We start from the raw sequence: 21,292 nt of genomic DNA, 5'->3' as shown, positions 1-21,292 counted from the left end.
TGACACCTTTAGTTTGGGTTTACATTTTTACTGGTTTGTCAAGACCACAGCAGGTACACTGTCCAATATGTTAAAGAAAAAACCCTATCTAATAAAGAAGGAATATGCAGGGGAGGGCAGTTGGGGGTGACTGGGCTGTCAGAGGAGGGCAGTTGGGGATGATGAAGCCGGCAGGGGAACAGTTAGGCGTAAATCAGGCTGGCAAGGGAGTGGTTAGGGGTAATCAGGCAACCAGGCAAGCAGATGGGAGCCAGCAGTCCCAAATTATGAAAGGGATGTCCGACTGCCTGTTTAGGCCCAAACCCTGTGGGCAGTCGGACATCTCCCAAAGGGTCCCAGATTGCAGAGGGTGCAGGTTGGGCTGAGGGACACACCTCCCCCCAGTGCATGAATTTCGTGCACCAGGGCCTCTAGTATATAAATAAACTTTTCAACTAAATAATATTTCACAATTATTTTAAAGTCAGTTATCCCACGATTTCACGTAAGAAAAATAACTGCTCAATAATGCCATTGAACTGGAAGAAAATTATTGTAATACAGGGCACAGATGTTGTCTTAGTGTCATTGTGAGCAACAGGGAAGGGCCCCCACTTGAGATTTCACTCCAAAGTAGGAGATCTCCTTATAAGAGACTTACAGGCTGGGTTTGGGGATTCTCAAGTATGAAAGGTGAGGCCAGACTCTTCTGCTAGTGATCTTGACCCCAAATTGGGTGGCTGCAGATCCAGAATCTGAGCTCTGAGGACAAGGAGGTTTCAGGATCAACTTATCCCGGTCTTACAGGAGCCACAGTGAAGTGTATAAGGACAGAGGATGGAAATTGGTTCACCCCAAAGGAATTTGAAGTGGAAGGAGGCTATGAAAAATCAAGTCACTGGAGGATGAGCGTGTGCTGCGGTGGGAGACCCCTAAAATGGCTGATAGAGGTATTCCAATGACGGGTCAGAAGATCTGACTTTCCTTGTACTTGAAAAAAAGGTCACTATTTTCTCACCAAATATATGTTGAGTCATGGTTAGATCCCTGAGGTCCCCTGATTTATCCTTGTCGTGGAGGGAGGTCCCCACACTCTTAAGTCAGTACAAGGCAGCACATTGATGTGAAAGAGGCTTGGTTGGGGTAGGTGCAGGAGCCTGGAGGAGGGAAAGGTCATTCTGACTCAGGTGCTTGCAGACATCTTTAGCCACTAAAAGAAAGGAGATTGTCTACAGTCAAACAAGTGGTCAGAAGGCACTCCAGAGAAAGAATGGTGTGAAACCCAGAACCATGACTAACATGGCTCCATGGGTTGAGGTAGATGGATTGCGTGTGATAAGGCATAATCCATCAATTGGGATTTTTTGGAGGAATTTAATGCCAGGCTAAAGATTTTAAACTCAGAATAGACAATGCAGAACCAGGGAAGTCTCCTGAGGTGTGAAATGACATATTTAAAACAGTATCTCAGACAACATGGGCCCAGAAATGACTTCACTGTCTTTCAGCCCTAGACACTTATAGTGAACCTACAGTGCCCCTCTCTGAATATTCTCTGACGGACCTGCCTTGTCATCCCTTCCCTGGGCCCCCTGACCACACTATTAAGACCCTTCTCACAGTTTTATACTTATCATTTCATGCAACCCCTTGCTTTCCTAGATCCCGCTAGGGTTTATACATCTTTGTGTGCCCAACATTGTGCAGAGTACCTGACACCCCATAGCTGTGGGACATGTGTGTGTCAGTTGATCAGCCCTGGTGTGAGGAAGTACTTAAGTGGCACAAGTGGGAATGAAAAGGAAGTGAAAGCTGTCAAAAAAAGATTGTGAAGGAAATGAAAACTTAATAAGAACACAAAAGAAAAGGGAAAAATTCTATGGAGGATTTTCCAGCTACTATTGATGAATTCTAGAAGAACAGCTGAGGAGAGGAAATGGTTTCTCATTTAGACATCTTGATTTGAGCTGACATTGAAACATCCAAGGAGAAATATTTGGGAGGAGGTTGCAATGCACAAAACATAAACACAGGTTAACCACACCCTTCTATCTTTTACTCTTTCAGAATGCACATCTACCTGAACCTCCACGTGACAGAGAGAAAAAGGTGGTTATTACTTTATATAAGTTCTTTTCTTTAATCTTCATTGTTGAAAGTATTACATAGGTCTCCTTTTGCACACACACCCCCGCCCATTAACCTCTCCCAGCCTGCTCCCATCCCCCCAACACCACCCACCCCCAGGCTCTCACCACCAATTGTCTGTCTCCACAGATAATTGTATATGCATACAAGTCCACTGGTTGATCTCTTCCCACCCACCTTCCCCTGCCTTCCCTCTAAGGTTCAACAGTCTGTTCATGCTTTTATGTCTTGGGGGTCTATTTTTGTTCATCAATTTATTTGGTTGATTAGATTCCACATGTAAATGAGAGCATGTGATATTTATCTTTCTCTGACTGGCTTATTTCTCTGAGCATAATATTGTCCAGGTCCATCCATGTTGTTGCAAATGGTAAGAGTTCTTTCTTTTTTATTGTCACATAGTATTCCATTGTATAAATGTACCACCATTTTGTATTCACTCATCTGTTGATGGGCACTTAGGTTGTTTCCAAATCTTTATTTTATATGATAATTTCATATGTGAATTTTTTATTTATTGTTTAAAGTATTACATATGTCTCCTTTTCCCCCAATTGACTCCCCCTCCCCTGCCTCCCCCGAGGGCAAGTCCCCCCCGCCCAAGTGTCTGTGTCCATTGGTTATGCTAATATGCATACATACAAGTCCTTTGGTTGATCTCTAAATCCCCCTCACCTGCCTTTTCTCTGAGGTTGGATGGTCTGTTCAGTGCTACATTGTCTCTGGATCTATTTATGTTCATAAGTTTATGCTGATCATTATTTTCCACATATGAGTGAGATGATGTAATACTCACCTTTCTCCGACTGGCTTATTTTGCTTAGCATAACACTCTCCAGTTCTATCCATGCTGTTGCAAATGGTAAAATTTCCTTCTTTTTTATTGCAGAATAGTATTCTATTGTGTAGATGTAGCACAGCTTTTGAATTCACTCATCTGCAATGGGCACTTAGGCTGTTTCCAAATCTTAGCTATTGTGAATTGTGCTGTTATGAACATAGGGATATGTGTATTCTTTCTGATGAGTTCTTCAGGTTTTTTAGGATATATTCCTAGAAGTGGGATCACTAGGTCAAATGGGAGTTTCATTTTTAATTTTTTAAGAAACTCCATACTGTTTTTCATAATGGCTGCACCAGTCTTCATTCCCACCAGCAGTGTACTAGGGTTCCCTTTACTCCACAACCTTGCCAATACTTGTCATTTGTTGATTTATTCATGATAGCCTTTCTGACAGGTGTGAGGTGATATCTCATTGTCATTTTGACTTGCATCTCTTAGATGACTAGTGACTTTGAGCATTTTTCTATATGTCCACTTTGGAGAAGTATCTATTTAGGTCATTTCACATTTTTAACTGGATTGTTTGGCTTCCTTTTGTTAAGTTGTATGAGTTCTCTATATATTTTGGAGATTAACCCCTTATTGGATGTAGCATTTGCAAATGTGTTCTCCCATGTAGTGTTATTTTGTTGATGGTTTGTGTTTTTTGTTTTTGTTTTTTTGTAGTACTAAAGCTTTTTATTTTAATGTAGATCAATGGAATATATCAGAAATCAACCCAAGCCACTATGCTCAGTAATATTTGACAAAGGAGGCAAGAGCGTATAATGGAGCAGAAATAGTTTCTTCAATAAATGTTGTTGGGAAAATTGGACAGTTACATGCAAAAAAATGAAACTAGCCCACCAACTTACACTATACACAAGAATAAATTCAAAATGGATAAAAGACTTAAATGTAAGATGTAAAACCATAAAAGTCTTAGAAGAAACAATTGGCAACAAACTTCAGACATCTCTCATAGCAATATGTTTACCGATACATCTCCTAGGACAATGAAAACTAAGGATAAAATATACAAGTTCTTATTACATAACTAAATATACACCAGAGGCCCGGTGCACAAAATTTGTGCATGGGGGAGGGGGTTTGTGTCCCTCAGCCTCTCCAATCTGGGACACCTCAAGGGATGTCTGATTGCCCGTTTAAGCATGATCCTGGTGGGATCAAGCCTGAAGGGGCAGTCAGACATCCCTCTCACAATCCAGGACTACTGGCTCCCAAATGCTTGCCTGCCTTCCTGCCTGCCTGGCCTGTCTGCCTGCCTGATTGCCCCTAATTGCTTCTGCCTTCCAGCCTAATCAAACCCTAACCACTCCCCTGCCAAACTGATTGATGCCTAACTGCTCCCCTGCCAGCCCCATTGACCCTAACTGCCCTTCGCTATCTTCCCGGTCACATTACTGCCCTCCCCTGCTGGCTTGGTCACCTCTAACTATCCTCCCCTTCAGGCCAGGTAGTCCCCAACTGCCCTTCCATGAAGGCCTGGTCAACCCTAACTGCTCTCCACTGCAAGCCTGGTCCCGCCCAACTGCCCTCCCCTGCTGGCCTGGTCACCCCTAACTGCCCTCCCTTGCTAGCCCAGTTGCCCCTAACTGCCCTCTTCTACTAGCCTTGTCACCCACAACTGCCCTCCCCCTGTAGGCCTGGTCACCCCTAACTGCGCTCCCTTGCTGTTCTGGTCACCCCTAACTTCCCTCCCCTGCTGGCCCAGTCACAGCTAACTGCCCTCCCCTGCTGGCCTGGTTTCCCCCAACTGCCCTTCCTTCTGGCCTGATCACCCCTAACCGCCCTCCTTTGCCATTCTGGTCATCCTTAACTGCCCTCCCCTGCAGGCCTGGTCCCCCCCATCTGCCCTGTTGCCCCTAACTGTCCTCCCTTGCCATTCTGGTCACCCCTAACTGCCCTCCCCTGACAACTCAGTCACCCCTAACTGCTTTCCCCTGCAGACCTGAGCGCCCACAACTGCCCTCCCCTATCGGCCATCTTGTGTCCATATGGGGGCAGCCATCTTTGACTACATGGGGGCAACCATCTTGTGTTGGAGTGATGGTCAATTTGCATACTACCTCTTTATTACATAGGATGGTATATCATCTTTTTTATGGTTTCTCAGTTGTTTAATTAACATTTTTGCCTCTTCCCCTAGCTTCTCCCTTCATTTTATTTAATTAATTTATTTATTTTGTATGTGCTTTCATATTTGTTCCATTGAATTTTAGGTTAAATGCAAGGTCATCTTTGAATGGTAAACCATTTGAGATGAGGATAAGAAAGAGCCATCAAAATGGACCTCAAAGCTGAATTTTAGCTATAGATGCAGAAATTGTCAGGGTGTCCAACTTATAAAAGCAGACATAATTATGGAATATATAAAAATATTTCTTAGTAATGTCAGAGGCTCACCTTTACCTCAGACCAGATTTTTTAAATAACTTTAATAAAATCTGATGCAGGAAAATTTATCACCATCATCCAGATGAACCAGGTTTAGTACTGAGTCCATCTTGAGACATATATGAAAAAATACACTATTTCATGAGATAGGCAACTAAAAGCATATTTCTTTTATGCTTTTGTTTTATATCATCTTCCATTCTTCTATAAAACATACACACAGACATACAGAATTCTCTCTCAGGCAGAAATTATTGGCAAATATTTCCTAAGGATGGTGCTGTTAGGAGGGAGTTTTTGTGTCTTACATGAGGGGCTGACCTAGAGAATTCCTTACTTTGATACCAAACCTTTGGCTCCACCTCAGGGTCTGTGCAGGCCTCCTGAGTATCTGTGAAAGTGATTTCTCCCTCTATGGACAAAGACTATGTAGGCAACAAACAAAATACATAATGTGAGGTGTGGCTTCAGGACAAAGTGGTAGTTTTTTCAATATTGAGTATGAATGAGAACTTAAGAAGAAGGGGGAGGTGAAAAGTGCCATTCTCCTATACTTCAGGTAGAAATGGCCACCCAAGACTTTCATAGAATGTACATTAGGTTACATATAGCTGTCTAGGCCTTTAGATTATCTGATGTTCTAGGACTTTTGACCTACCAGTCCTTGGCACATTATACCCATTGGGTTTACTGAAGATAAATTATTCTTTTACTTATTCAGTGACTACTTTAAACAGTAGTGTCTCTACCATTCTCTACGTGTCTAGAGTTACTCAATTTTGAGTACCTAAAAGAGCTAGCAACTTCCAACCCACAGCACTTTGCAGCAGCAAGGTTCTATTGCCCCTATATTTTGTCTCCTTGATGAAGAATTGAAGTGACCCAAAATGTCAGATCTCGTGATTCATTACTACCTCAGTGGATCCTCTGTGCCTCCCAGAACTCCTCTTGCTGATGGAGTCCTGGTTTCTCAAAACTTTAGTGTCACACTTGGCACCACATGACAGCTTCCTGACTCATGATGAGGGTCACTCATCCTTTCTGGTGACAGCTACTGTCTTGTCAAATTACCTGAAATACTCAGCCAGAGTATTATTGGTTTTATGTAAGTATTTGCTAAAGAGATAGCAGGTAATCACTTTTCCTAAGTGAAATAATACTCATTTATATACTCATTCAATATGCAATTATTTAATGCATTAAAAAATGCCCAATGTTCATTACAGAAGATTGAAATAATATCCCTGACCTCAAGAATTGTTTCAACTTCATTGTTTACCATGGAGAAATAATTAATGGGGAGCAGGGTATTCCAGGCTCTCCAGAGGCAGGCAGTGACATGACCATTTCTCGGATCATTTTTCAGTGGCTCACCCTTGTCTATGACCTCTCTGACCTGGGTGGAGATAAAAGCTGAGGCTGCCTGAAGGTAATGAAGCCAAGTCATTCTATTGGGTAAATAAGAGCAATGTAAGTGTTGTACCCAATAGTGAGTTTCCTCTGAAAAGTTAGCCAGGTGCCATCTTGAGATTTGGATGAAAGGGAAATGAGGGTAAAGTTCTGGAAGTTGAATTGGAGTATAGAGGAGTTTGGAATCATCTTAACTTTAGAGTGGTGCCCTAGAAGAGTTACTGGAGGTGGTGGAGTTCATGTCACACTACCCATGATCAAGACTCCATGAGGAGGAAAAGGCAATTGTTCTAACAAGAGTACCCTCACTCTACTTAATAATCTTTCCTAGGATAGATATTACAGGCCAATTCATCATTGGCTTATAATATCCTCATGCATTAATAACCACATGTGTGAAACTAAATCTCAACTCAGGTTCCACACTTTGCACTCTAGAATCACCTGAAGATCTTTGGAAAATAACATTGTCTGATCCCACTCTAGATAAACTTTTGATTTAGTCATTCTGAGTTATGACTTGGACATTAGAATTGTTAAAGTGTCTCCAGATGATCTTGACACACAAGTTACTCCTTCTATGACTTAAGGAGAATACCAACGCCTGTGCCTCAAACCAGACCAATGGATTCAGCATCCATGATGTTGGGACCAGACATTTAGTGTTTTATATACTCTCCTCAGACAATTCGAATGTGCAGCCAAGCTAACACACAAAGAGCCAAAGGGAAAAGGCCCTAGACTTGATTACAGATAGGGATGCAACATTCTTATGCACTGGTTACATTTGTTATTTCCTTGTTCTTCTGGGAAGAGGGTCACCAATTTCTGGAGAACAATGATAGCAGTCTGTGAGCCCCTACAGTGAGGAGAAGGAAAATGGCCCCAGGCCTCCATGTTAGAACTGGTCTCAGTCTCCATTAAGGATGTGATTCAGGATTGTCTGGAACACTGGATGGGAGCTGTTGGCAAGATATTCCCTGAGCTTTGCACTTCCTCATATATGCCATTTTTAAAAGCAAAAGAAATGACCAGACTCCTGATTCTCCCCAGATAAGAATTTTCACCCTAAAGCCAGGGTGACTTTTCATCTTTTATTACTTTCTGCATGAAGAGAAACAACCTAGCTGTGTTGCACATTACTGTGCCCATTTACTTCAAGATGGACATTTGTGATCTTTGTGTGCTGCTAACCGAGATATAACACAGACTTTGAGAAACAGACCACTTTTCTCTATGTATTAAGGTGGAACGATTCATTAGAGTCTCAGTATCCCTGTACAGAGACAATGGAACTAACAAAAGAAGCTTAACAGTTACTGTGAAGAGGAGTGGGCATAGTAGGATTTGGAATATAAGTGACAGTATAGACCCAGAATGGAGTCTCAGGTTTGTGGTCAAAGGTGAATGTTTTATAAAATGGAAGCACCAGGAAAGAACATGTAGTGGGTATGGGGACAGGATAATACATTGTTTTGCCTGCATAAGTTTGGGATGTGCTTTAAGGGCCCAACAGGAGATGCTGGGTGAGCATAGGGATGTGCACAAATGCAGAAGACAGGATGGACATCAGGGAACTGGAGACATAGTGATGTAACTGCAGCTTTGAGAGTGATTTGATCATCTGGGGCCAATCAAATGGCCAAAGATCAAAACCTACGTGATTCTGTCTAAATGTTAAGAGAGGAGAGGACAAAAAAAGAAACAGATACAGCAGTGAGTCTAATTGACTAAACCCAGGAGAGCGATGGTCATGGCAAAGAAAGAAATGGTCATGGCAAAGAAAGGTGGACACTGTCATCCCTGCCTCCTCCTGCTCCTCAATGAATCACTTTCCCTCCAACCAGCACTCATCAATGGATGGGCCAGTCCCCAAGCCAGTCTCATTTCTGTCACCTGAGTTGGTCACAAGAGGGTAGGAATTTCTCCAATAGACAACGGGATAGACAGGATGTTTCTATCTATAGAGCAATCCAGAATCTTCTGGATTCTCTCAGAAGGCAGAACCAGAAAAGCAACCAGGAACAAATATAGTTCCTGATAGTTCCTGATTCATATGTAAATGCTGATTCTCATTTAAAAGAAAGAATAGAGGGGTTTTCTGGTTTAATCACCTACTTTTCACCCCATTGATGAGGGAGTGATGTCTACCACATAGTTTGGGGGACAGCAAGTAATGGCATCTGTCAGTGGACAGATGGATTGACAGATGTTTATTAGTCACATATACTCCTAAACAAAGGAAGTAGGGTAGTGCCAGCCATGCAGGCCTCACCAAGGTTTCCCTCAGGAATAGAGGGAATAACCAGGGGCTGTGGAGAGTGGGATATCCCCTGGATTCCCTGGGAGGTTATGGCATGCTTGTTTAAATAATTCCATGGCTGACAGGGAACTGAAACCTGTTATTCCAGGCTGAGCAGGGTTACCTGTGGCTCCTTGACAAGGAGCATTGTTTAGCTGCAGGACCTTATCCAGGAGAGCAGATTCGGGAGGGGAACTTGCAGATAGGCTGTGCAAGGCCTTCTCAAATTTACCAAATGTCACAGCAGCACATAATATTGAACTTTAATGTTAGTCCTTACACTGCATTTTCTTGATTAGGAAAGGGCTCAGTCACAGGTCAGCTATTTCTCATGAATACATGTTTGTACATAACACAGTGTATCTTCATATCTGCTCTATAAATTTGGTTGGGTTCAATGAGTAGAAGTTACGCCACAGGATTGGAATGGAAATACTGTCAAATTTTATCTTCTTCAAATGAAATTAAACATGGTTAAAGGCCACATATTGAGACTGGTGAGAAATCTAGTATCAGTTGTTTAAGGGGGTCCCTCCATATTGTGTTTATAGAACAAAGCAATTGCCACTCTCTCTGGCCATTAAGTAATGGAGCTTCCACACCTTACATGCCATGCTGAGTCATGGGGCATCTTCCCAGGATTCTAGTGCCAAAGAGCTCTATCCTCCCTGACAAGACCTGGTCATCTGTGCCTGTGGGCTTTCTAATTCAAAGACACTGACACAGGTCCAGGGGCCCTCCAGGTACAGAATCCACAGTCTAGGAACCCCTGTCAGGCTCTTCAACTCATGGGGAGCCTTCAGTCAAGAAAACAGGATGTAATACTGTCTTAGAAGTTTATTCCATCTTACCAATTTTTCAATAAACCACCTTTCCTTGCGTCATTTTAGTCATTGTGGTTTAGGCAAATCATTTTCTTCCAGAACCTTGTTTTAGTTGCAAAGTAATACAATGGTTCACATTTTTATAAAAATCATGCTCTTCTTTTGTAGCTAGTCTTTCTGTGTTAGAGACTCTGGTTTGTTTGGGTTTTTCGTTTGTTGGTTTGTTTTTATATTATATTTTATTGATTTTTTACAGAGAGAAAGGGAGAGGGATAGAGATGTAGAAACATCAATGAGAGGAAAACATCGATCAGCTGCCTCCTGCACACCTTCTACTAGAGATATGCCCACAACCAAGGAACATGCCCTTGACCAGAATCGAACCTGGGACCCTTCAGTCCACAGGTTGATACTCTATACACTAAGCCAAACCGGTTAGGGCAGAGAGACTCTGGTTTTTATAGAAAAACCTTTTCTGGTCATACAGGGCACTCTTCCTGAACTTCACCACAACCAAGAATTCTTTTTCTGAACCTCCCCTCCATGCAGCTGGTTCACAGCTCAGGGGGAAGCACATAACTGTCCATGCAGGTTCCCACAAAGGCAATGAGTTCCAGATTCCCACAGCGCTGGTCTTCAGGGTCTCACTGGGGATACAGACATTGTTTTACCTTCTAGCCGGAAAACGCAGAGAAATGCAAGATCTGTGGGGATGAAGGAAAGCTCTTCAAATGCAGTTTTTGTCTCATCTTCTTTCATGAGTACTGTCACATCCCACCTGTGGAACCTGAGAGGTTTGTGAGATGCACACCCTTCTTCTATGGACCTTCTTCCTGCCATGCACACTCCCAATGCAAAATTCTCCTTTTTGTCCTGATGGGAAAAGAGCAGGGTCAGAGGTACAGTGTCCAACGATATGATGCAAGAGCTGTTTAAAGATACTGTCAACAGGAGGGTAATATTCTCCTCTCTCCCCTGGGAGGTTGAGACTGGTGGCTGGGTCCTTTGTCTACTACATACCACTACTGTCCTTCCAAGAACTTTCCCACCTTGGACTCCTGTACACAGGAGCGCAAGTGCCAGTTTTTTGTGTTCTGTGCTTATTCAGAACAGGCAGCAAACAAGGACATTTTTCCTCATTTTGCCATGTTCTCAACAGGCTAATAGAGACACAAGGCCTCCCGAGGTTAAGGCCCAATCTCTGACACTCAGGCTTGGTGGAGCTCTTGTGCTCCCAGCATCTCAGAAAGGGAAAGGGGAGCCCATCACTCACTCAGACACCCTCTTCCACCCAATAGTCCCCTGCTATTACTCTAGGGACCAAGGTTATCACATGAGAGTCCTGGAGATTCTGGGAGGTGTCCCTTCATTCCCTGGCTGTGCCCATCAGCCATTCCTGAAAGGAGAGCAGTGGCAGCTGTGGGAACGGAGGTGTTTCTAGGCTTGCCTTGCTCACTTATATCTGACATCTCAGGAAGGATTGGATATGTACCTTCTGCATAACAGAAGTGTCTTCAGGAAGTCAGCAGCATGCCAGCTATTCTGAGGTCCTGGCAAGACGGATGGGGCCCAAAGAGAAGTCGGTGAGTTGGATTTGACCCAAAACATCTCCTTTCTACTCACATGAGAAGTCAGTCATGGGTGAGGGCAAGGGTTTCCAAGGGTGCCTGCTCTTCTGACCATGCCTCAACCACTCTGAAAATTCACCAGAACCTGTTTGCAGAAAGAAAAAGAAGGGAAAAAAACTCAGCTATTACATGTTACTGTCCAAGAGCAATCCCTGTTTGGGGAAAGTTCCAGAAATCTACTGTGATCAAGCATCTGTCTGGGCATGAATATGGGCTCATTCTCATCAAGCTGCTTTTCATTCACAATCTCCTTCTTTTGCAGAATTGTGTGTTCCTCCTCCTAAAGCTCTACTGTCATTTAGAGGGCAACATTTTTCGGAATATTCCACATGAACATTATGTGAGTAACAAAAACAAACCATGAATACAAGCTTCTGTAATGTTACCCCACCTTGACATGCTCACTGTGGAATCTATTCTAATAATAGACAAATATGCAAATTGACCATACCTCTGACACACCCACAAGCCACGCCCACCATCCAATCAGAGCGAGTATGCAAATTAACCCAAACCAAGATGGCTACAGCCACAGAGAGCAAGGTTTCCTAGGTAACAGAGGAAGCCTAAGCTTCCACTCAAGCTACAAAGTTTCAATTATAGAAGGTAAACAAATTCAAACAAATGGCGGCAGAATGGAGCTTGAGAGAGCAGGCCAGGGTTGCCGCCGGCAACAGGGGAAGCAAAGCTTTCCACACACCCTGGCCAGGCCCACCAGCTTAAGGCAACAAAGTTTCAATTATAACCCCAACACAAATGGCTTCGGGCCTCGGAGGGAACCCCAGGCTTGGCTCTGCTCCAGGCTACAAAGTTTCAGTTGTAGAAGGAAAATAAATTCCAGATACCAGGGCCTCTGCTTGGGTTGCCAGGGGGCGTGGCCGGCCTGCAAACCACCACAGGCCCCTCGCTCAGGCCGCACCATGCCCCCAGGGTACCCCACCCTGATCAGGGACACCCTTCAGGGCAAACCAGCTGGTCCCCACCCCTGTACCAGGCCTCTATCCTATATAATAAAAGAGTACTATGCAGATTGATCATCACTGCAACACACAATATAGCTGCCCCCATGTGGTCAAAGATCCTGCCCCCATGTGGACACAGGATGGCCACCACAAGATGGCCCGCAGGAGAGGGCAGTTGGGAGCCACCTGACCTGCAAGGGAGGGCAGTTGAGAGGGACCAAGCCTGCAAGGGAGGGCAGTTGGAGGTGATCAACCCTGCAAAAGAGGGCAGTTAGCGGTGACCAGGCCGGCAGAAGAGGGAAGTTGGGGGCAAACAGGCTGGCAGCAGAGTGGTTAGGGGGTGAACAGGCTGGCAGGCAGAAGAGGTTAGGGGCAATCAGGAAGGCAGGCAGGCAAGCAGTTGGGAGCTAGCAGTCCTGGATTGTGAGAGGGATGTCCGACGGGCAGTCGGACATCCCTTGAGGGATCCCACATTGGAGAGGGTACAGGCTGAGCTGAGGGACAACCCCCCTCCGTGCACGAATTTCGTGCACCGGGGCCTCTAGTCTGTGATATGAAGCCCATGGGAGGGAGAGCATGTGAGATGTCTTTCCATTTACCTTGTATTTCCTCTAGATTTTATGAAAATCCACAGAATGTAGACATTGAACTTTGTCAGTAATGCTCCTATTGGTATATTTTTCACCAGGTTCAAAAGGCTTCTCAATGCCTAGAGACACTTAGGACATTGGATGAAATCAAGAATAAACTAAATGGAGGATGTTATACCAAAGTGAAGGGGTTTGTGCTTGGCATGAACAACATCTTTCAGGATCCTAAGGTAAGTGGCTCTCCCTACATACGTTTCATTTTCTACACATTGAGACAAGCTGCCTGCATTTCCTAATACTGCAAGATTTTAGAGTTTCCCTCATCCTATGACAAGCTTATACAAGCAAGGATTCAGGGAGTGGCTGGGTTTTTTAATTGAGTATTTAAGCTCACCAGAGAGAGCAACAGTGAATAAGGAGTTGTCCCTGCAACCAGACTCCAGGGACCTGAGAGTTCATTCCTCTCCTCAAAGGTGACAGGTGCCAATTGAGAACAGTGGTGCCCTCCCTGTTCCAAACCTGAGGAGAAAATTGCTTCCTAAAGTCATGTTATCCTTTTTATTTCTCCCCAAATATACTCAATCAGACCTTTCCAAGGCCCCAAACTGCAGATTCCTTTACATGTAAATGAACCATATAACATATCACTAGAAGGGAATAGAATTGACAATGTAAAAGGAAGATCATTGATTGTACATCTGCAATATTTGATTATCACTAAGGCCTTAGATTACTTTTCTAACTTTCACTAAAAGTAACAAACCAAAGCCAATGACTAAGAATCATCCGTGTAGTAATGATCTCCCATTTCTGTCTAGACAAAAAGGCTTAATTGTGCTCTTAGGAAATAAAAGGTACTCTTAGATGCTTAAGATTTTTGTTTTGGTTTGGTTTGGTTTTGTTGTTATTATTTGTTTTTAAATATATTTTTATTGATTTCAAAGAGAAACTGAGAGGGAGAGAGAGATAGAAACATCAATAATGGAAAAGAATCATTGATCAGCTGCCTCCTTCATGACCCACACTAGGGATAATGCCCACAACCTGGGCATGTGCCCTGACCAGAAATAAACCATGTTCTCATGGTTCATAGGTGGACGCTCAACCACAGACCCATACTGGCGGGCTTAGCTGCTTGAGTTTTTAAACTTAACCTACTTAATGTAACTTAGGTGTTTAAAATAAGACTTCTGATCATTTTCCATTGCACATTGTCTAATGACACTGATGTTGTCATTATTTTTGTCTCTGTGTGTGTGTGTGTTTTTCCCAGCGCTATGGCTCAGTTCTAACAGAAGAAGAATTCAAGAAGTATTTCAAAGACGTCTTTGTTATTCAGTAAACAAATCAGAAGAGTTCACTGGTAGTGGATGCTGTTGATACCCTGGAAAATCCCGCTTTCAGGCAGATTTCTCATCCCCCAGCTGCTATGAGCATTGGCTGCTCATGCCATCTCTCCCCAGTGTATCACTATGGGCCAAATGTAGACAGATTCACTCAACGGTTAAATCTCTTTGTGATGGGTGTTGGTTCCCAGCACTAAGGTTGAACCAACCATGTGGAGTGATTCGTGTTCCTGTGCCCCCATAGCTGAGCTAGTCTCCAGCTATGACCACATCCTTGCTTTGCATTTCCCAGCACAGTGACCTGCTTCCCTTATCCCTCCTCCTCCTGAGAAAATTCTCACAATAAATCACTGACTAAAGAGACTTTGTCTTAGGCTTTGCTTTCAGCGAAACCAACATCACATTATGATCTAGCAAGCCATACCTAAGCTTGGAGTTCTGAGCTGGATCACTGTCTAGCCAGCTGGCAAGAGGTGGAATACTGATAGTCCATGAGGAACTAAAACAGTGCAGTTGCAAAACACATTCACCTGTATAAATGAGATATAGGGGAAGCAGTACTGAAGCAATTGTCTAACATTTACAAAGAAATAGTAACTATAAGAACTGTGTGAACAGATGGCTATTTCTTTTTCTAAAACTATTTTACATATGTTTTTATTAACTTCAGAGGGAGGAGAGGAGAGGGAGAGAGATATAGAAACATCAATGATGAGAGAGAATCATATATTGGCTGCCTCCTGTAAACCCCCTACTGGGGATTGAGTCTATAACCCAGGCATATACCCTGAACAGGAATTGAAACATGGCCCCATGCTCAACTATTTCTAAGCTCATTTAAAGTGTTGAAAAGAGTACATGACAAGCTTATATATATTAACTACCACCTGCGTCTGGAAGGTACACAATATGGAAGGCCTGGTGCAGGTCCTAACTTTAAGATGACAGACTTCTGCAAAGCCAGAGTGTCTCAGTTGGTTGAGCATCCTCCTGTGCAGAGAAAGGTTTGCCTCATGGCACATACCTGGGTTATGTGTTCGGTCCTGGGTCCTGGGTTATGTGTACCAGATGCAATTGATAGATGTTTCTCTCTCATATCTATGTTCCTCTCTCTGCCTCTCTCTCTCCCACTTCCTCTGTCTAAGCATGTGCTTGGGTGTGGATTATATATTTTAAAAAAGTAAAGAATGATAGAACTCCAGAGAAGACTGAATTCTAAGCTCAGGTTGGCCTCTTGTGCCCAATCCCTGATAAAGAAATCATCAAGCCCTGATACTCAGAATGGGGCTTTCTAAGTAGATGCATCTGAAAACTCTGAACTCTAGATCCTTCTGAACCCACTGTCCTGAAAAAAAGACCCCTGTCCCTGTTGGTAGACAGACCACTGCCCTACCCCACCCCTATTTTGCCTGAACTAAGATTATGCAGAGTTCTCTCAGCATGACCAAACTAGGAATAAACTAGATGAGCCTGCTAGCTGAAGAGATCCTTTATCCAACAGAGCTTCAGGTCTGGACAACATGTATTGTCACAGCAGATGAGTAATTTTGTAATGGGCAACAATATGTCATCAAAAGAGATTATAAATAGACTAGTGGTCCAGTGCACAAAATTCATGCACATTAAAAGGGGATTAATTAGAGGAAATAATTTAATATTGCTATTTGCCCTTTCTCCATAATAGAAGTGTCAGAGATGAAAGAAAATTAGTAAAATGTATATGAAAACCTTCCTCCTGTCAGAGTCTGGGGCACACCACGGGACCCAGAGTCAAGTCCCCTCCCACCCACATGAGCCTCAAAATCATGTGAGACCCAGACCTGGCCATCCCCCTCCCCCTACCCACATTGGGCTAGATCCAGACCCGGCCGGTCCCACCCTTGTCAAGCCCCACTGGGCAGGGGATGTAGCCTCAGGTCCAGGATGGGGGGGCGTGCCCTGAGATCCCTCAGCACAGACTTGGGCAGGGGGGCATGCCTTGAGGTCCCCTATAAAGCCCCGCCAGATGGGGGGCATGGCCTGAGGTCCCCCCGTCAAGCCCTGCCAGGCAGGGAGGCGCAGCCTAGGTTCCCCGGCCCAGCACCAGGAGGGGGTCACTGCCTCACGTCCCCCATCAAGCCCCTTCAGCAGGGGGGTTACAGCCTCAGGTCCCCTGTCAAGCCCTGCTGAGCGGAGGGGGGAGCAGCCTGGGGTGGGGGATGCACCCTGAGGTCCCCACCCTGGTGCCGGGGTGGGGAGCATGGCCTGAAGTCCCCTGTCAAGACCCACCTGGTGGGGGGCATGGCCTGAGGTCCCCCAGCCTGGCGCTGGGGCAGAGGGAGCAGCCTGAGGTCCCCTAGCCCAGCACCAGGATGGTAAGCACACCTTGAGGTCCCCATCAAGCCCCGCCAGGTGGGGGACACAGCCTGAGATCCCCTGTCAAGCCCCACGGGGAAGGGGAGGGCATAGCCTCTGGTTCCTGCTGATTGCTCATTAAGACTCCTATGGAAAATTGGCCTCAGATGTGGGTGCAGCCATCTTTGTGATGGAGTGATGGTCAATTAGCATATTCCCTCTTTATTATATAGGATGATCAGATGGTTGAAATAGGCATCCCTTGTCCCTATTTTATATTCTAACAGTTTTTTCAGGATTCACTCCCACACACAACCACTGAGCCATGCCGGCCAGCCAGTCCTGGTCCTTTAGAAAGCTCATCCAGAGAACCTAGATAGCCATGACAACCTAGAACCTAGACAAGCCTATAGTTCAGGTGATCCATAGAACCAGATCTATAACTCTATCCAGCAGGAGAGCCCCACCAATGGCCCTATCCAATTGACTAATACAGCCTATGCCCTCACCCATTCAGGCAGCCTAGCCAGTGAGCCCACACAATCATGAAGCATAGCCTGTAGCTTCACCCAATGAGGGAGCCTGGAGGTGACTCTGCCCAACATGGGACAGTCTCTATCCCCATCCAATGCAGTATGCCACTGGAGGCCCCTCTCAATCAGAAAACTTGGCCAATAACCATGTCCAACATCAGAGAACAGCCAGAAAGTTAACTTATTGTGAAGCCCACCTTGTAGCACAGCCAACTTCAGGGAACAACCATTGGCATCACCAGATCTCAGATCACAATCTAAGGCCTACTATGCGTGTGAAGCCCTTACAGTAGCCCCAACTGAGCATTAAGTGTAGCCACAGACACCATCAGGCTAGGGAACACAGCTTGAAACTCTACCCAACAAGGAGCTATTGCAGAGCCCAGCCTGTAACCCTGACAAATTACAGAGTCCAACCAGTGGCACCACCATACCACAAAACACAGCCTGAAACCTCACTCCACAAGAGGTGATCGCAAAGCTCAGCAAGTGCACCCATCAAGCCCCAGAGTACAGCCAGCAGTTGTGCCTGATCAGGGAGCCCAACCTGCAAGTCCACCAAACCACAGAGCTCAGCCATCATCCAAGCACCAACCTCAGAGCACAGTCACTAGCCTTCCCCACTGAGACCCTGATGACATGCCCCATCTTCCATGGATACTACCAGCTGTCCTGTATGGTATTCCAACCTTAGCTGACTGATGAAGCCATTTTCCTGGTGAAGTGAACCTGTACAGTCTGTGAGAGGAGATTGCTTACTTATATGCACTGATACCAACACAAGGAATCAAGGATCATGAATATTCGGGTAAACATTGCACTACAAAAAAAAAAAAAAAAACAAAAAACAAACTCTAATAACTACCCTTAAAGAAATTGGGATATATAAGTTGTCTGACAAAAAATTTAGAATAATCCTCTTAAAGAAGTTCAGTGAACTATAAGGACCCATAGACAGACAACTAAAAAAAAAATGAACCAAATGAGAAATTTAACCAAAAAGAGAAACTATAAAAAGAAACCAGTCCAACCAGCAATTCTTGGTCAGGGCACATGCCTGAGTTGGGGGCTCATTCCCTATTGGGGGGAGGGGGGGTGCAGTAGGCAGCCAATCAATGATTCTCTCTCATCATTGATGTTTCTGTCTCTATGTCCCTCTCCCTTCCTCTTTGAAATCAATAAAAATATTTTTAAAGTCATAAATAAATAAATAAATAAATAGGACGTGTTAAGTGATAGGGAACAAATTTATAGAAATCCATAAGAATCGCTATTCTGGAATCACTAATTTAGGCAGAAGTCCTTTGTGCATCCTTCTCCCGAGTGTATCCCACTGAGTCTCTCTGTGAAGGGACAGTTTAACTGATCCTTTTCCCATGGTGGAGCCTCCTTATGGCATCCCACTCCTGTCTCACAACCACTGAGTCTTCACGAAGCTGCAGGGGCCACCTCCCCTGCTTCTGTTCTGTTCAGCAACTCTGAGGTCCCATCCATGGATCCTCCACTCAACAGGAGCACCCACTTACAAGCCAAAAGAAGCAAAGGCCGCTGCCAGTGGGCACCTCCTGTGTGCTGAGTGGAGATAATCAGAATGAGCTAAGCCTGAGGTGCAGCCGCCAGACCAGTGAAGTGGGGGCCCGGGCGGGTAGCCCTGAGAGCAGGAGAGCGTGGCTCCGCCGCCCAGTGCAGCCCGCCCACAGCCAGCGCCGCTTCTCTGGGCCCGTTGAGTCGGGACGCTGGGCGGAGCCGTCGCCCGCCTGGTTGGGGTGCGTGTCGGGGAAGCAGGAACCATGGAACCCCGGGCAGCAACCGCAGCCTCAGCAGCTGCCCGCGCAGTCCCCGCAGGGGCAGGGCCCGTGGTCCTGGCCGGGGCAGCCGGCACCCCAGGGGTCCCAGGCGGCACCGCAGGTCCTCTCCCCCCTTCCCCCCTCCCCCCGCCCCGCCTCCGCCGGACACCAGATCGTGCATGTCCGAGGGGACTCGGAGACCGACCTGGAGGCCTTCATGAACCCCAAGACGGCCAACGTGCCCCAGGCTGTGCCCATGAGGCTCCCGAAGCTGCTGGACTCCTTCTTCAAGCCGCTAGAGCCCAAGTCCCGCTCCCAACAGACCAGTACTGATGCAGGCACTGCAGGAGCCCTGACTCCGCAATATGTTCGAGCTCATTCCTCTCCAGCTTCACTGCAGCTGGGAGCTGTGTCTCCTGGGACACTGACCCCCACAGGAGTTGTCTCTGGCCCAGCAGCTACCCCCACTGCTCAACACCTTCGACAGTCTTCTTTTGAAATTCCTGATGATGTACCTCTGCCAGCAGGCTGGGAGATGGCGAAGACATCTTCTGGTCAGAGATACTTCTTAAATCACATGGATCAGACAACGTGGCAGGATCCCAGGAAGGCTATGCTCACCCAGATAAAGGTTGCAGCCCCCACAAGTCCACCAGTGCAGCAGAATATGATGAACTCGGCCTCAGGTACTCTTCCTGATGGATGGGAACAAGCCATGACTCAGGATGGAGAAATTTACTATATAAACCATAAGAACAAGACCACCTCTTGGCTAGACCAAGGCTTGACCCTCGTTTTGCCATGAACCAGAGAATCAGTCAAAGTGCTCCAGTGAAAGAGCCACCACCCCTGGCTCCCCAGAGCCCTCAGGGAGGAGTCCTGGATGGCAGCAACAGATGTGGCTGCAGCAACTGCAGATGGAGAAAGAGAGTCTGCGACTGAAGCAGCAAGAACTGCCTCGGCAGGTGAGGCCACAGGAATTAGCTCTCCGGAGCCAGTTACCAACACTGGAGCCAGATGGTGGGACTCGGAATCCAGAGTCTTCTCCTGGGATGTCTCAGGAATTGAGAACAATGACGACCAATAGCTCAGATCCCTGTCTGAACAGTGGCACCTATCACTCGAGATGAGAGTACAGACAGTGGACTGAGCATGAGCAGCTACAGTGTCCCTCAAACCCCAGATGACTTCTTGAACAGTGTTGATGAAATGGATACAGGTGATACTATCAACCAAAGCACGCTGCCCTCACAGCAGAATCGTTTTCCAACTACCTTGAAGCCATTCCTGGGACAAATGTGGACCTTGGAACACTGGAGGGAGATGGAATGGACATAGAAGGAGAGGAATTGATGCCAAGTCTGCAGGAAGCTCTTGAGTTCTGACATCCTTAATGACATGGAGTCCGTTTTGGCTGCCACCAAGCTAGATAAAGAAAGCTTCCTTACATGGTTATAGAGCCCTCAGGTAGACTGAATTCTAAATCTGTGAAGGATCTAAGGAGATAAGACACACATACCAGAAATTTCCAAATAAGCCAGTTGCGATCTGCTGGCTAATACAGAAAAAGATGAACAAACGTCCAGCAAGATTCTTTCATCCACTATTTTTCTCTTCCTTGTCCATTGCTGCTGTTACTATATTGCTGACCTCTTTCATAGTTGGCCCTAAAGAATAAAAAAGAAGCCACAAAACTTTTTGTTTCTTTTGCTATTATAACTACTGTTTGTTTTGGGGGCTAGGGGAAGTGACCCTGTTTGGATGATGGATGCTATTCCTTTTGCCCAGTTAGATGTTCACCAATTATTTTAACTAAATAGACAGACCTGGAAGTCAGATGCTTCATGTAACCACATTTAGTTTGTTTAAGCAATTATTTCTTCAGCTGCTTTTGGCCTGTGGAAAAACATGGCTTACTGGTCTGATAAACCAAATATGTTCTGTCTGATATTAAGTACTTAATGATGATTTGGAGAGATAGCGGAAACCTGTTTTGCTTTAAGTGGGTTTTGTTTTGTGTTGTTTTGTTTTTCCTCCTAGTGCTATATCAATAGTCACTTAGTGACTTTGATTTGATTTTAGGAGCTTATAAGGCATGAGACAATTTCCATAGAAATATATTAATTATTGCCACATACTCTAGTATATGTTTTGATGTGTTTTATTGTGGGTTCGTTTTGTTTTGGTTGATTGGGTTTTTGTTTTTGT

At 45.2% G+C, this 21,292-nt stretch overlaps 1 protein-coding gene and 1 pseudogene across 4 annotated transcripts in view; both read left to right on the top strand.

Moving 5' to 3' along the window:
- The window catches only part of LOC114229209 (nuclear body protein SP140-like protein), a 48,048-nt gene extending 33,255 nt beyond the window's left edge, over positions 1-14,793 (top strand). For 3 of the 4 annotated variants that reach the window (XM_054723308.1, XM_054723306.1, XM_054723307.1), the window contains 7 exons: positions 787-929; positions 2,047-2,088; positions 10,583-10,698; positions 11,379-11,487; positions 11,795-11,872; positions 13,183-13,314; positions 14,358-14,793. In XM_054723308.1, the coding sequence (XP_054579283.1) occupies positions 787-929; positions 2,047-2,088; positions 10,583-10,698; positions 11,379-11,487; positions 11,795-11,872; positions 13,183-13,314; positions 14,358-14,426 (689 nt within the window). In that variant the 3' untranslated portion in view covers positions 14,427-14,793. The remainder of the gene's footprint in view (positions 1-786; positions 930-2,046; positions 2,089-10,582; positions 10,699-11,378; positions 11,488-11,794; positions 11,873-13,182; positions 13,315-14,357) is intronic. The other variant, XM_054723309.1, reaches the window with a different exon arrangement.
- A 3,300-nt stretch (positions 14,794-18,093) lies between these two features.
- On the top strand, positions 18,094-20,815 carry LOC103303197 (transcriptional coactivator YAP1-like; annotated as a pseudogene).
- Positions 20,816-21,292: the final 477 nt, after the last annotated feature.

The sequence above is a fragment of the Eptesicus fuscus genome, chromosome 11, assembly GCF_027574615.1.
Source record: "Eptesicus fuscus isolate TK198812 chromosome 11, DD_ASM_mEF_20220401, whole genome shotgun sequence".
NCBI classification, from domain to species: domain Eukaryota; kingdom Metazoa; phylum Chordata; class Mammalia; order Chiroptera; family Vespertilionidae; genus Eptesicus; species Eptesicus fuscus.
The sequence above is the reverse complement of the archived record's forward strand: the minus strand, read 5'-3'. Positions and strand labels throughout refer to the sequence as shown.